The 12,035-nt window shown below is 41.1% G+C and overlaps 1 protein-coding gene across 1 annotated transcript in view; it reads left to right on the top strand.

The window, feature by feature from the left end:
• The first annotated feature begins 142 nt into the window (after positions 1-142).
• Positions 143-12,035, top strand: part of LOC139001865 (uricase) — a 32,296-nt gene continuing 20,403 nt past the window's right edge. Inside the window, exons 1-2 of the mRNA XM_070403391.1 lie at positions 143-250; positions 11,241-11,459. Of these exons, the coding sequence (XP_070259492.1) occupies positions 143-250; positions 11,241-11,459 (327 nt within the window). The remainder of the gene's footprint in view (positions 251-11,240; positions 11,460-12,035) is intronic.

Below are 12,035 nucleotides of genomic sequence, written 5' to 3'. Positions count from 1 at the left end.
TTACCAAAGATGTTTACATATGCTCTCCACCTCCTGGTTTTAGCCACTCAACATGGTACTTTAATGAGGCCTTGGTGTCCAATTGGCTGTAATGCAATCAGGTAAACATATCGACCGCTTACTCTTCAGGCCAAATAAAAAAATGTTAGAAATATCTGTTTTGCCCAAACTAGTCTTTCTCATTTTTGAGACCGAATCTGAAGTAGAAGGCCAAGAGAAAATGGCTCATTACCATAACGACTATAAGAAGGTGAGACCATTCTCTTTTTAGAGGAGGGGAGGGGTAGAGAGGCAAATGAAAAGAATTCCGCTTTGATGCTTTTGAATCAGTTATTAAAGATGCTGTTATAATAAATAGCAGTTTACCTCACACTTAGAAATCCTTGTGGCTCTGATAGTTCCTATACGCATGGATCCAGATCAGAGGCACTTCAGGATTCAGATCAAACTGGACCCTTGTGAATCAGATGAGTTCTGTGGTTAAATGGGAGTTGTTCAGGGCTCTCAGGGTTTACAGGAAAGGGAGGGCTTGGGGTTCTATTTCTCCTAAAAAAGTATTTTGTGAGGGATGTCTAGACCGTCCACTCACATTTTCCCATGGTGCCTGTGAAAAGGGCAAAATTCTGGGCTTCAACTCAAACCTGCTAAATCAGAGTCCTTCCAGTAAGGCTAAGGAGCCTGCCTTTTTCACAAAGTTTTTGGCAATGCGGGTGTACCTTAGACTCTGAGACTCGCTGCCCCGAGGCCAAGGCTATGCTGTGTCTGGTAGATACACAACCCACCAAATTGGTAAACCAAGGAACAGTTTTCTGACCATTTCTCCATAGGTACTGTTTTGTTTTATATATGTTTTTACTGCATTCAGCAAAAAAAAAGGCATCTCAACAACCCCAACCTTTTCATCAATTTTAAAAGATTTTTATAGTCTGAAGTTTACTTTTCTAAGTTAAAATAAAATAAAATTAAATTAATTTTATTTATCTTGCAATACCTTTTGGCATTACAATGGTAATAGCTGAGTATGCCTGGCTTACAATTCAGTGATACATTTAGAGAATAAAGAGAATATAAGCATCTTGTTTTTAGTTATGTAGGCTAAACATTTGTTGAATAAGATAGAAAATAATTTCTGCTTTCTCCTCATTACATGCTTAGCCCATTGCCTGGCAAATAGAAAATGATCCACAAATATTAGCTAAGATGATTTTTATTACAACCTGAGCCCTTTCTGTAATTGAGCTGGGGTACATCTGAATTAAGATGGTTTTTGCTAAATCTAATTTTATTTCAAGGTCTGGAAAAATACTGGTAGGTTATTTACTTTCAAATGTTGCTTTCAGTAAGCTTTCTTATCTACCATTGTTGCTGACGAGATCAGTCGATTTCAGTCAACAACCTTCCTTATGCAATCACTAGTGGTTGCGCACCGTATTGGATGTTGTGGGGCTCCACGGATTTCAACATCACCCTAAAGCCTAGATTCCAACGTGTCCCAGCTTTTACTAAAAATAGCAAAATAATCTTGTGGACAGAAACACAGTGAATTTGGTATAGGGAGAAAATGTAACCTGGGCAGAATGTTTTTCACAATATTTCCTACCTCTTAAGCCCAAGCAATGCAATATTATAAATATACCATCTCTGCCTCACAACATAATCACATCTAAAAAATAGTAGAAAATCCCCTTGTTGTAACTTGGCCAAGTGTATTGAACAAGAAAGAGGTCTTCACTCGTTAATGGGCTTCTTATTTTATGGTTAAAAGTTTACATTCATTTGTCCAGTAATTCTAGAAAATCTCGGTCTTGATCTCTTGGAATTCTGCCTCTTCCACATTTGCTCTACTATATATTTCTAGTACATTTTATATCTCTTCCATGCCTCCTGTGCATCTGCATTAATCCCTGCTTCTTTATTTGGATCTATCTTCCAGTTCTTTCATTCTCTCTTTGATGCCATTAATCTGTTACTTAATTTGTCCCATCCAAATAACTAATCCACTTATCAATGAATTTCTAGAAGGGTCTACTGTGTTTTTTTTCAAATTTACTTGGTCTTTTTCATGGTCCCTTGTTTCTTGTTCAAGAGAAGCTACACTCTTATCTCAAAAAAAAAGATAAATTCATTCTGCTCTCTTATGTCTATAAAAATATTAAGTATACATTTTTATACTTTATGTCTGATAATTTTAATATCTGAAGACTTGGCAAGTCACACTTTGCTATCTGTTGTTTCTACAACCCTCTCTCTCTCTCATTGTGTACTTTTGATTTTGGACTATGAATTCAAGCTCCTTGAAGCTTAATCTGTGATAACTTTTTGAGACTGAGATAAAGTTAAGTTTTTCCAGATCCTGGTCTGTGCTGGCTTCATCAAAGTTTAGTCATCCTGCCTGGTTGGTGTGGGTCAGTGGTTGAATGTCTACCTATGAACCAGGAGGTCATGGTTCAATTCCTAGGCATGCAGGAGGCACGGTCCCCAGTAAGGGGTGTGCAGGAGGCAGCCAATCAATGACTCTCTCTCATCATTGATGTCTCTATCTCTCTTTCCCTCGCCCTTCCTCTCTGAAATCAATAAAAATATATATTTTTAAAAAGTTTAGTCATCCTGTAAGGACTCCTGGCCTTATTTATTTATTTTCAATAGGCTTTTAAGGTCTGATTTACATACTATAAAGTTTATCTAAGTTCAACTTTTATTTTTGTTCAAATTTTAAAAGACTGCTGATGTATGGAGTAAAATCTAGAATGTGACAGATTGAGGGAAAAAGTTGGTGCACTTGTTGAGGGAGGAAGGGGAGGCCACTTGAATTATTTTGATAAGAAGGGATGAGACAAGCAAAAAGACTCAGATATTTATAAAATAAGGAATTGTTCCTTAGAAATGTGGTTGAAGGAGAACATAAGTGGAAGAGGGCCAGAAAAATTTTATTTGGTTAATTCCTCTCATTGTTCAGGTGGTTTTGTGAATGCCAATTCCTCCTGGAAGCCATCCTGAATCTCTCTCCAACTGGCTTAGGTGTCCCTGCAATATAGACCCAGAGCTCACTGTATTTTTTCAATTAGGGTAATTATAAGAATGTGTTCTGATTACTTGATGACTTTCCTGGGTTACTTTAGAGAGCAGAGGTCAGCAAACTCCTGTGAGCCAAATCTGGTCCACTGTCTGTTTCTATAAAGAAACTTTTATTGAAACACAGTCATACCCATTCATTCATGTATTATGTAGCTACTTTATGCTATTATGGCAGAAATGAGCAGTTGCACCAGAGATCATAACAGCTTGCAAAGTCTAAAATACTAGCTTTCTGATTCCTTACCAAAAAAGTTTGTTCTAGTGTATACTCTCTATCAGGGTAGAACAGTGTCTGTCTTTTTTACTGTTGTTTCTAGAGAGCTTACTGTGGTGTTTGTCACATAGAAGAAGCTAAGAAAATATAGGTGAATGTAGGAATTTAATGGAAAAGAGTTTGGGGTTATGTGAGTTTAGAATGAATTAAAACTAATCAGAGAAATAAATAAAAGTGGTTAGGTAGGTAAAATCCCATTATAAAGAACTTCATTGTAATGTGTCAGGAAGGCAGCAGGGATAGAATGCAAATAATCAGGCCCGGGTTCCATGCCTGCCCCCAATGCTCATTAGCCAAGTGGTTTTGACCAAATGAAAATGATGAACAGCAGCTTCCTTTGGTAAAGGTGGGATTCATGCTCTCTTTGATGCCATTAATCTGTTACTTAATTTGTCCCATCCAAATAACTAATCCACTTATCAATGAATTTCTAGAAGGGTCTACTGTGTTTTTTTTCAAATTTACTTTGTCTTTTTCATGGTCCCTTGTTTCTTGTTCAAGAGAAGAACAAGACAGGTATAGTAGAAAAAGCTTGTGACATTTAGGGGATCCTAGGCAACCAAAAAAATACCAACTGCCTCTGCGGTTGTTATGCATCATTACTGCTCTTCTCGTTCCATATTGTTAGAATTCACCTAAGTGATATTAATATTGTTCATTGGAGTGCTCCTTTCTCTTATGTTAGTTCAGGATTTTCTTCCGAAGTCCTTTTGTTCACAAATGTGCAAGAAAATAGCCAGGCAAGGGGGCAAACCTGTGCAGAGAACTGGAAGAACTTCTCCGTCACATTCCAGGATTGTGACGCTCTCAGGATTTGGTGAGATGCTGTGTGCACAGCCTCTGACACATAAACAGGAGCTCATTCAATGCTGGTTCCTTCCCACCTTGTTTCCTTTTCTTCCAAGATGCACCCACTTCTTTGTCCTTACAGATGGACTAAAACCAGTCCATTGGCAACATGGTTCCAATGACCACACATAAGTCTACATCAGCCAGATAAATGTCAATGTTTAATTCAAACATAGTGCCCTGTGGTTAAAGGCATGAAGCTCAGTTTTCATCCTGCCCCAAAGGGCAATCACCCTTCGATTCTCCCCTTACTTCACAGCCTAAATGCTCTTGCAATAAACACAGAATCCATCTGAGCTTATACTTTCCCTGTAATTAAAAAAAAATGACTGAAGTGCTAGAAAAAGTGATGTTTTGGGTGGGGGTATCTCTCAGTGTTGGGTAAGTAAAATAAAACTTGACAGTCTCAGCAAGCTTTTTCTACTATACCTGTCTGCCTATCAGCTGTGTGACTTTGGGCAGCTCATTTAACATCTCTGAGCTAGTTTATTTTTATATATATATTTTTTAAAATATATTTTTATTGATTTCAGAGAGGCAGGGAGAGGGAGAGAGAGATAGAAAGATCAGTGATGACAGAGACTCATTGATAGGCTGCCTCCTGCATGGCCCCAACTGATGATCGAGCCTGCAACCCAGGCATATGCCTTGGACCAGAATCAAACCTGGGACCTGTCAGTCTGCAGGCTGATGCTCTATCCACTGAGCCAAACCGGCTAGGGTAAGTTAGTTTATATTTAAAACCAGAGGCTCGGTGCACGAATTCATGCACCAGTGGGGTCCCTTGGCCTGGCCTGTGGGATCGGGCCAAAACCGGCCCTCTGACATCCCCTGAAGGGTCCTGGACTGCAAGAGGGTGCAGGCCAGACCAAGGGACCCCACCGGTGCATGATCAGGGTTGGGGAGAGATTCGGGAGGTTGGCCAGCGGGGAGAGGCCACAGGAGGGCTCCAGGGCATGTCCGACCCATCTGGCTCCGTCCCTATTGGCCAGACCCCAGCAGCAAGCCAACCTATCAGTTGGAGCATCTGCCCCCTGGTGGTCAGTGCGGTTGAGCGGCCTTAGTATATCATTAGCATATTATGCTTTGATTGGTTGAATGGACAACTGGATGACTGGACACTTAGCATATTAGGCTTTTATCATATAGGATAGGGAGTCTGTCCACCAAATTGCAAGGTTTTTGTGAGGAATAGATAAGATACTGTAGGTCTCATTGGGTGGGAAATTTAAAAATGATGCAGAAATATAGGTTTCTGCAATAGCATGGCCATCCCCCCTCCTGTTAGGATCAGAATGCTTTTTTTTTTCCTGTTCCTAATGAGTGGAGGGGCTTGCCAGCAAGGGATGTAGGGACTCTGAGGTAGTGGGTTCTCCTCCTGTTCTGTCACCTAGTAACTGTCTGACCATGGCAGATTACCCGACCCTAGTGTCTTCCTTTGTCAAACTTGGATAATATAACTACTTTATAGGTTGTTGTTTTTTAAATAATTAAATGAAGTAATATATGCAAAGTTCATGATGCATATCAAACCCTCACTAAATGGTTGCTAGTATTATTTTCATTTTCAAGACTTATACATTAGGAACAAAATATCTTGTTGTTGTTGTTGTTGTTAAAAATATCAATGGATATTTTTCCATTGATTTTTAGAGAGAGTAGAAAGGCAGGGGAGAGACAGAAAGAGAGAAACATCGATGTGAGAGAGACACATCAATTGGTTGCCTCCTGCATGTGCCCCAACGAGGGCTGGGGATCAAGCCTGCAACCAAGGTACGTGCCCTCAACCAGAATTGAACCCATGACCCTTCAGTCTGCAGGCCAACTCTCTATCCACTGAGCCAAACCAGCTAGGGCGAGATATCTTTTAGTGTATGCATTTCAGTAAAATTTTCTTAACTGCCTTTTTGGAGGTCTTCATCAATTCTTTGTGGGGTATCCTGCCCCCCAATTCTAGAGACATCTCAGGGCCCTGATCCAGTTCCCTCCCCTAAGGCTGCTTGGTGCCCTGGAGAGGCTGGCAAGAAAATGAGCATTTCCCCTGGCATTTAGTGACGACTCTCTCTTCTTTGGTAGCAGGCAGAAGTATGAAAATAATGGAGCACCTGTAAATAAAGTCTTCATTAAGCAGCAGGTCACCCTTTCTCGCTACCATATTAAGTGTATACATTATACTGTTCCTGGAAACATCTGCTTGACAAACCCCTCTAGGGTCACCCTCTGAACATAACTCAGGGCACATCTTCCCTTGATGGCAAAAATAAACTACTCTACAGTCTATAGCCACATGACATTTTCCACTAGATATCAATATTTTCCCATGTGACATTTAGGGGATCCTAGGCAACCAAAAAAATACCAACTGCCTCTGCGGTTGTTATGCATCATTACTGCTCTTCTCGTTCCATATTGTTAGAATTCACCTAAGTGATATTAATATTGTTCATTGGAGTGCTCCTTTCTCTTATGTTAGTTCAGGATTTTCTTCCGAAGTCCTTTTGTTCACAAATGTGCAAGAAAATAGCCAGGCAAGGGGGCAAACCTGTGCAGAGAACTGGAAGAACTTCTCCGTCACATTCCAGAGGCTGTCTCCATGCATAGTTCTTCCAGTTATCACAGCACAACTACAGCTGAATCGATATTCACACTTGGGTGATGGGTCCTAAATAGCTAGCCCTTTTGTATTCCTCTCTGTTATGGAGGGTAGAGACGCTGCTCTTGAAAGAAAATTCTAGTTATTTTAAAATTTACATTTGTAAAAGTTTTGCCTCATCGTTCCTAATATTTTTCTGCCTCAAATCCATCCATGGGGCCCTGTAGAGGTTAACAGACTCCAGGCTAAGACCCCTTACCAGTGGTTCTCAACCTTTTGGCCCTTTAAATACAGTTCCTCATGTTGTGACCTAACCATAACATTATTTTCGTTGCTACTTCATAACTGTAATGTTGCTACTGTTGTGAATCGTAATGTAAATATCTGATATGCAGGATGGTCTTAGGCGACCCCTGTGAAAGGGTCATTTGACCCCCAAAGGGGTCGCGACCCACAGGTTGAGAACCGCTGCCTTGGACTGTGGTGACAGCCTCCATCACTTTCAATATGACTTGGGAATGAGAGAACACTCACTATCTCATTACAAAAGTGAAACTTCATATGATTTACTTAAAATCTCTGAGAGTTTCCTCCAACATTACTTGCGGGCAAATAATGAGTCTCCATCCTTTTGTATTTCAAAAGATGTCTAAGAAAAGGGGATTTTTCTCATGTGGAGCCAGGAAAAGATTTACTCCTGCTGATATTTTTTCCAGAGTGTTTCTCTAGGAAATCGAGTCCTTTTGTAACCATGTCCTCAAGCCACACAGCCTGGGGCAGGATGTCCTAGCAGAAGTCAGCAGAAGGCTGACTCAGGCCTCATCACAGCAGCCGTCTTTGATTTTTGCCACCCGGGTTCTGGATTGGTGTGCAGTCTGGGAATTTATTGTTAACAGTAACCATGGGACCCTTTGATGCAAACATTTGAAATAGAATTATTATTTATCGATGATAACTATAGCTAACATTTATTGAACACTTACTATTTGCCAGACATTTTTCTAAGTTACTTGATGTTTTTTCTTATGTAATCCTCACAGCAATCCTAAGAAATGTGCACTGCTGTTATTCCCATTTTATAGATGGAGAAATTTGCCTCCATTCACAGAGCTTCTAGGTAGCAGGACAAAGATCCACACCTGTCCTGCCTGACTCCAGAGCCCAGAGCCCAGAGCCCACGCTCTCAGCCCCTGACCACGCGCCAGATGAGAGCGGCCTTTGCATTTTACTGTGCAGCGGTCTCGGATGTGGATCTCTGCGCCATACTGGGCATGAGGCACAGCAGGTTCTGGCACTTCTGATTTCTCTGACTATGGAAGTGAGGAAGCCTTATTAAAAAGAACAACGTCAGCTGTGGTCCAGGCTATCACCCGTGTTGTCAGGTCCTGCTGAGAGACCCTTGGGTGTCCCACATCGTTCCTGTTCCACTCTGTTCCAGCCTCAGAAGGTTGTGTCCTTTTTATTCAGACTCATTGCTCGGCAAGCTTGATTACTCCAGCCTTGCTCGGTGCCGAGGCCTAGTCAGGAGCTTGCTAAGGACCACTAACCTCTCTCGTGTGTGACGTGCATGAACTCTGGGACGACTGCGCTGTGCTGGAGGCGCTCTGTCTGGTTAGCAATGCGAACACTTTGTGCTGCACCGCTGACTCTGTCTACACCCAGCTCTGCCCTTCCTGGGCCTTTGTTCTCTGGCCAGCTGTGCCTGTGATCTCCAGGCTGTGGTGATCAGAGGCAAGAAGGGGCCTTCCCCACCTTCCCAGGAAGAGGAACTTCCCGATTGAGCTAAAGCAGCTCTTCCTGCATTGAAATCTTTGGGATATTTTCATGAACTATTCTGTCACCACACAGGGGTGGAGGTGGTGATGCACTATTCATTCATTCAAGACACATTTATTAAGCACTTTATTAAGTACCTCTTCATGTTCCAGGCACTGTGCGGAGCACTGGGGTTGCCATAACAACTAAGATAAAAATTGTTCCTGCTTCCATAATTTACCATTCCTGAAGAAATTAGACACAAAATGAGGCAATTGCAATACAATTTGACAAAATAACTATTTTGAGAGCGCACTGAAGGGCACCTACTCCAGACCTGACGGGCTGGGGCACATTACCGGGAGAAGTGACATCTGAGATTGAAGGACGCCTAGAAGAAGTTAGGCAGGTGAAGAGGTTGGTAGTTGGGTAGTGAGGAAGGGAAGGAGTGTTCAAGAAAGAAAGAATGGCAAATTCAAAGGTCTATAGGCTGAAAAGCACGCAGAGTGTAGGCAACCTCAGTCAGCTCAGGACAGCGAAGCAGTTCAAAATAGTGTGGCAAGACATGAAGCTGGAGAGATGAGCAGGCTGGGGCTAGGAAGAGTGGCCGTCATTTAATCTTCATGTATATCACTTAGGGACCACTTGCTTTCACAGACTAACCTACTGTACCTTGAAGATTTTGTGGCAGAGGATGGAACTAAGGAATAACATTTGTTGAGTCTTACTGTGCACTGGGGACAATGGATAATTTCAGAGACTTTGGTTCTGGATCCCAGCCCATATCACCCAAGGGCCCCAAGCCAGCCAAGGGCCTCTCTCCCCCAGGTAGAATCTCTTGTTGCTCAAGGCACATCAGAGTCTTTCTTAGCTGCTACCAATAGTGCTCTCCACTCCAAAGACTGGGCCTTCTCAAGGTCCCCTTGGCTCTCTCTGCTGCTGCTGTGCCCACAGCCAGGCCGGATGTGACCACTATTATTAGGGTTGACCTGTCTGCATCGCTAGGTACTAGGAACTGAACCAGGTCTTTCACACTCACCAGCAACCCTACAAGAAGGAGTCTCTATCTTCATTGGTACAAATGGAAACGCTGAGGCTCAGAGACATCAAATTATTTGTCACAAGCTACAAAGCTATACTAGTAAGTAGGAAGGCAGCATTTGGGCCTGCTCTGATTCCAAAGCCATTATAACTATACAACATGCCCTTTTCCCTGTCACTATTATAGTTCTCATTAGGATCGCTTAAGTCTGCTCCTTCTGTTTTCTTATTGGTCCTGTTTTTGAATTATAAGTCTCCCAACGATTGGGTCAGAGGCTTTTGAGGGGTCTCTCCAAGAGTTGTCCCTTCAATGTGTCCTTCCCACAGAGAAAGGATTGAATTCAGACACCACGCATTTTTAGGGTTTATCCCCAAGATTTAAGACAGCCTCCCATCTCATTGTGACTAAGAACATTACAATAATTTCTGATGTTGGGTAGAATTTTAAAAACTTTCCCAGGGGACCTGGTGATTTTTTATGCAAACATTTGTATGCAGCCCTGGGGTTTCTTAGCATATCACCTATGTGCCATGAGCAGGCCAGTTTCCTTCCCTGTGCCCTTCCCCACATTCTCACTGAATGTTGTTTTTGATTTACTTTTGTCCCCTTCTTTCATTAAAATTTTAATGTGCAATTTCAATGCTGAAAAAAAATGTTTTTTTGTTCCTCTGCTCCCTCCCACCTCTCCTCTCAAACACCAATAAAGCCCAGGGACAAGTCCTGTGGAACCCAGCAGTAGAGACGGACGTATTAGCTAGTGAGGGCTCCAGCTTCAGACAAGAGTACTAATGACTCAATCACAAAGCTTTTATTAAGTGTCTCTTTGCTAAAGCGTAGCTTTCCCTGCGTCAGATGGCCCTGGCTCCGCACTCCTGAAGGTAATCTGGACCCTGCCACTAATTACCCTGCTTCCTGCCAGCAGGTAGAAGAATCAATTTTCAAATTGTTTTTATTGATCACAGGACATTTTCTCCAGAATATCACTCTCTATAAAAAAGGGAATACGATTATTTCCAGTTCACATAGTCAAAGCATTTTATACAAGAAAGGCTGTTTATGTAGTGGTTAGGAGTACATAACCTGAGTGTGAGTGCTTGGCTCTATCCTTTACTAGCGGTGTGCAGGGGGGCAAGTTGCTTAAACTTTTGGAACCTCAGTTTCTCCCTCTGTAAAATGGGAATAATACTAGTTCCCAGAGCTGTTATAAGGATTACCTTAGCAGGGATTAAATAAAACATAGTCGTTTAGCCCATGAAGTACAGTTATTATTATTACTTATTATTATCAAGAAAGCCATCTACCTGTGTTCAGGCCAATCTGATATAGTTTCATTGGTTACTTGTAATTCTCCTTTCTCCCTTCTTCTTCAAAAGTAAGACATGACCTTGCTTTCAAGAATACTCTGATTATTACAATTATAGTAATTCCTCACTTAGCATTGATAGGTTCTTGGAACTACAGTGAAAAACATTATTATGTAACCAGTTTTACCACAGGCTAATTGATATAAATAAAAGTTAAGTTAGTATGGCATCTGATCAATTATACCAGAACGAGGACCTGCTGTATATGATATAATTAAGGCTTAGACAAATTGCAATTGACCTTTTGCTTTCACTTAGCCTTTATCAACAACTATGTTTTCATTGCAGAACGATGAGGTGGAGTTTGTCCGAACTGGCTACGGGAAGGATATGGTAAAAGTTCTCCGTATTCAGCGAGATGGAAAATTTCACAGCATTAAAGAGGTGGCAACTTCGGTGCAACTTACTCTGAGCTCCAAAAAAGATTATCTACATGGAGATAATTCAGACATCATCCCTACAGACACCATCAAGAACACAGTTCACGTCTTGGCAAAGTTCAAAGGAGTATGTGTTATTATTCTTAGATGCTGCCAATTATGATGCAGAATTCACTATTCTATAATATAATGATATTGCTTGCTTATTTCAAGTTCCCTTTGCTTTTAAACCTTATTTTTACATTTAAGCCATTAAAAAAAGTTTTCTTTTCCATTCTAAAGTTCCCAGTCTTACAGAAAAGCTTGGTTGTTTTTGTTTGTTTGTTTTAAATTCACCTCTTTGTTCTCTTTTCTTGGATCTCAACACTTATAACACCTTTTAGATAGAGAATCCTATTAAAGAATTTTACGGTTATCTCTTGATTAGGACCATGACAAATCAAGGTCCTGAGAGCGTTTCAGATCATAAATTTATACATTTTGTCATGCATTTCTCTGAGTCTAATTATTTATTTTTTCCTCTTAAAATTTATAGAAGAAAATACCATTTCTCTTGTCGGTGTTGCTATAAAAGAAAATCTTAAGTACAAGATACACTTTGAAATATATTTGTCCAACTTTTAATGCTTTCCTGGTCTTCCTATCTCCATGACCATTTAGTATCCATATGTGGCGGCAATTATACTCTTCCAAAGGGCATTGG

The sequence above is a fragment of the Myotis yumanensis genome, unplaced genomic scaffold (genome assembly GCF_028538775.1).
Source record: "Myotis yumanensis isolate MYYU_CA2020_CCGP unplaced genomic scaffold, mMyoYum1.0.hap1 SCAF_2, whole genome shotgun sequence".
NCBI classification, from domain to species: Eukaryota; Metazoa; Chordata; class Mammalia; order Chiroptera; family Vespertilionidae; genus Myotis; species Myotis yumanensis.
Note: the sequence above shows the minus strand (reverse complement) of the source record. Positions and strands in the feature narration are given on the sequence as shown.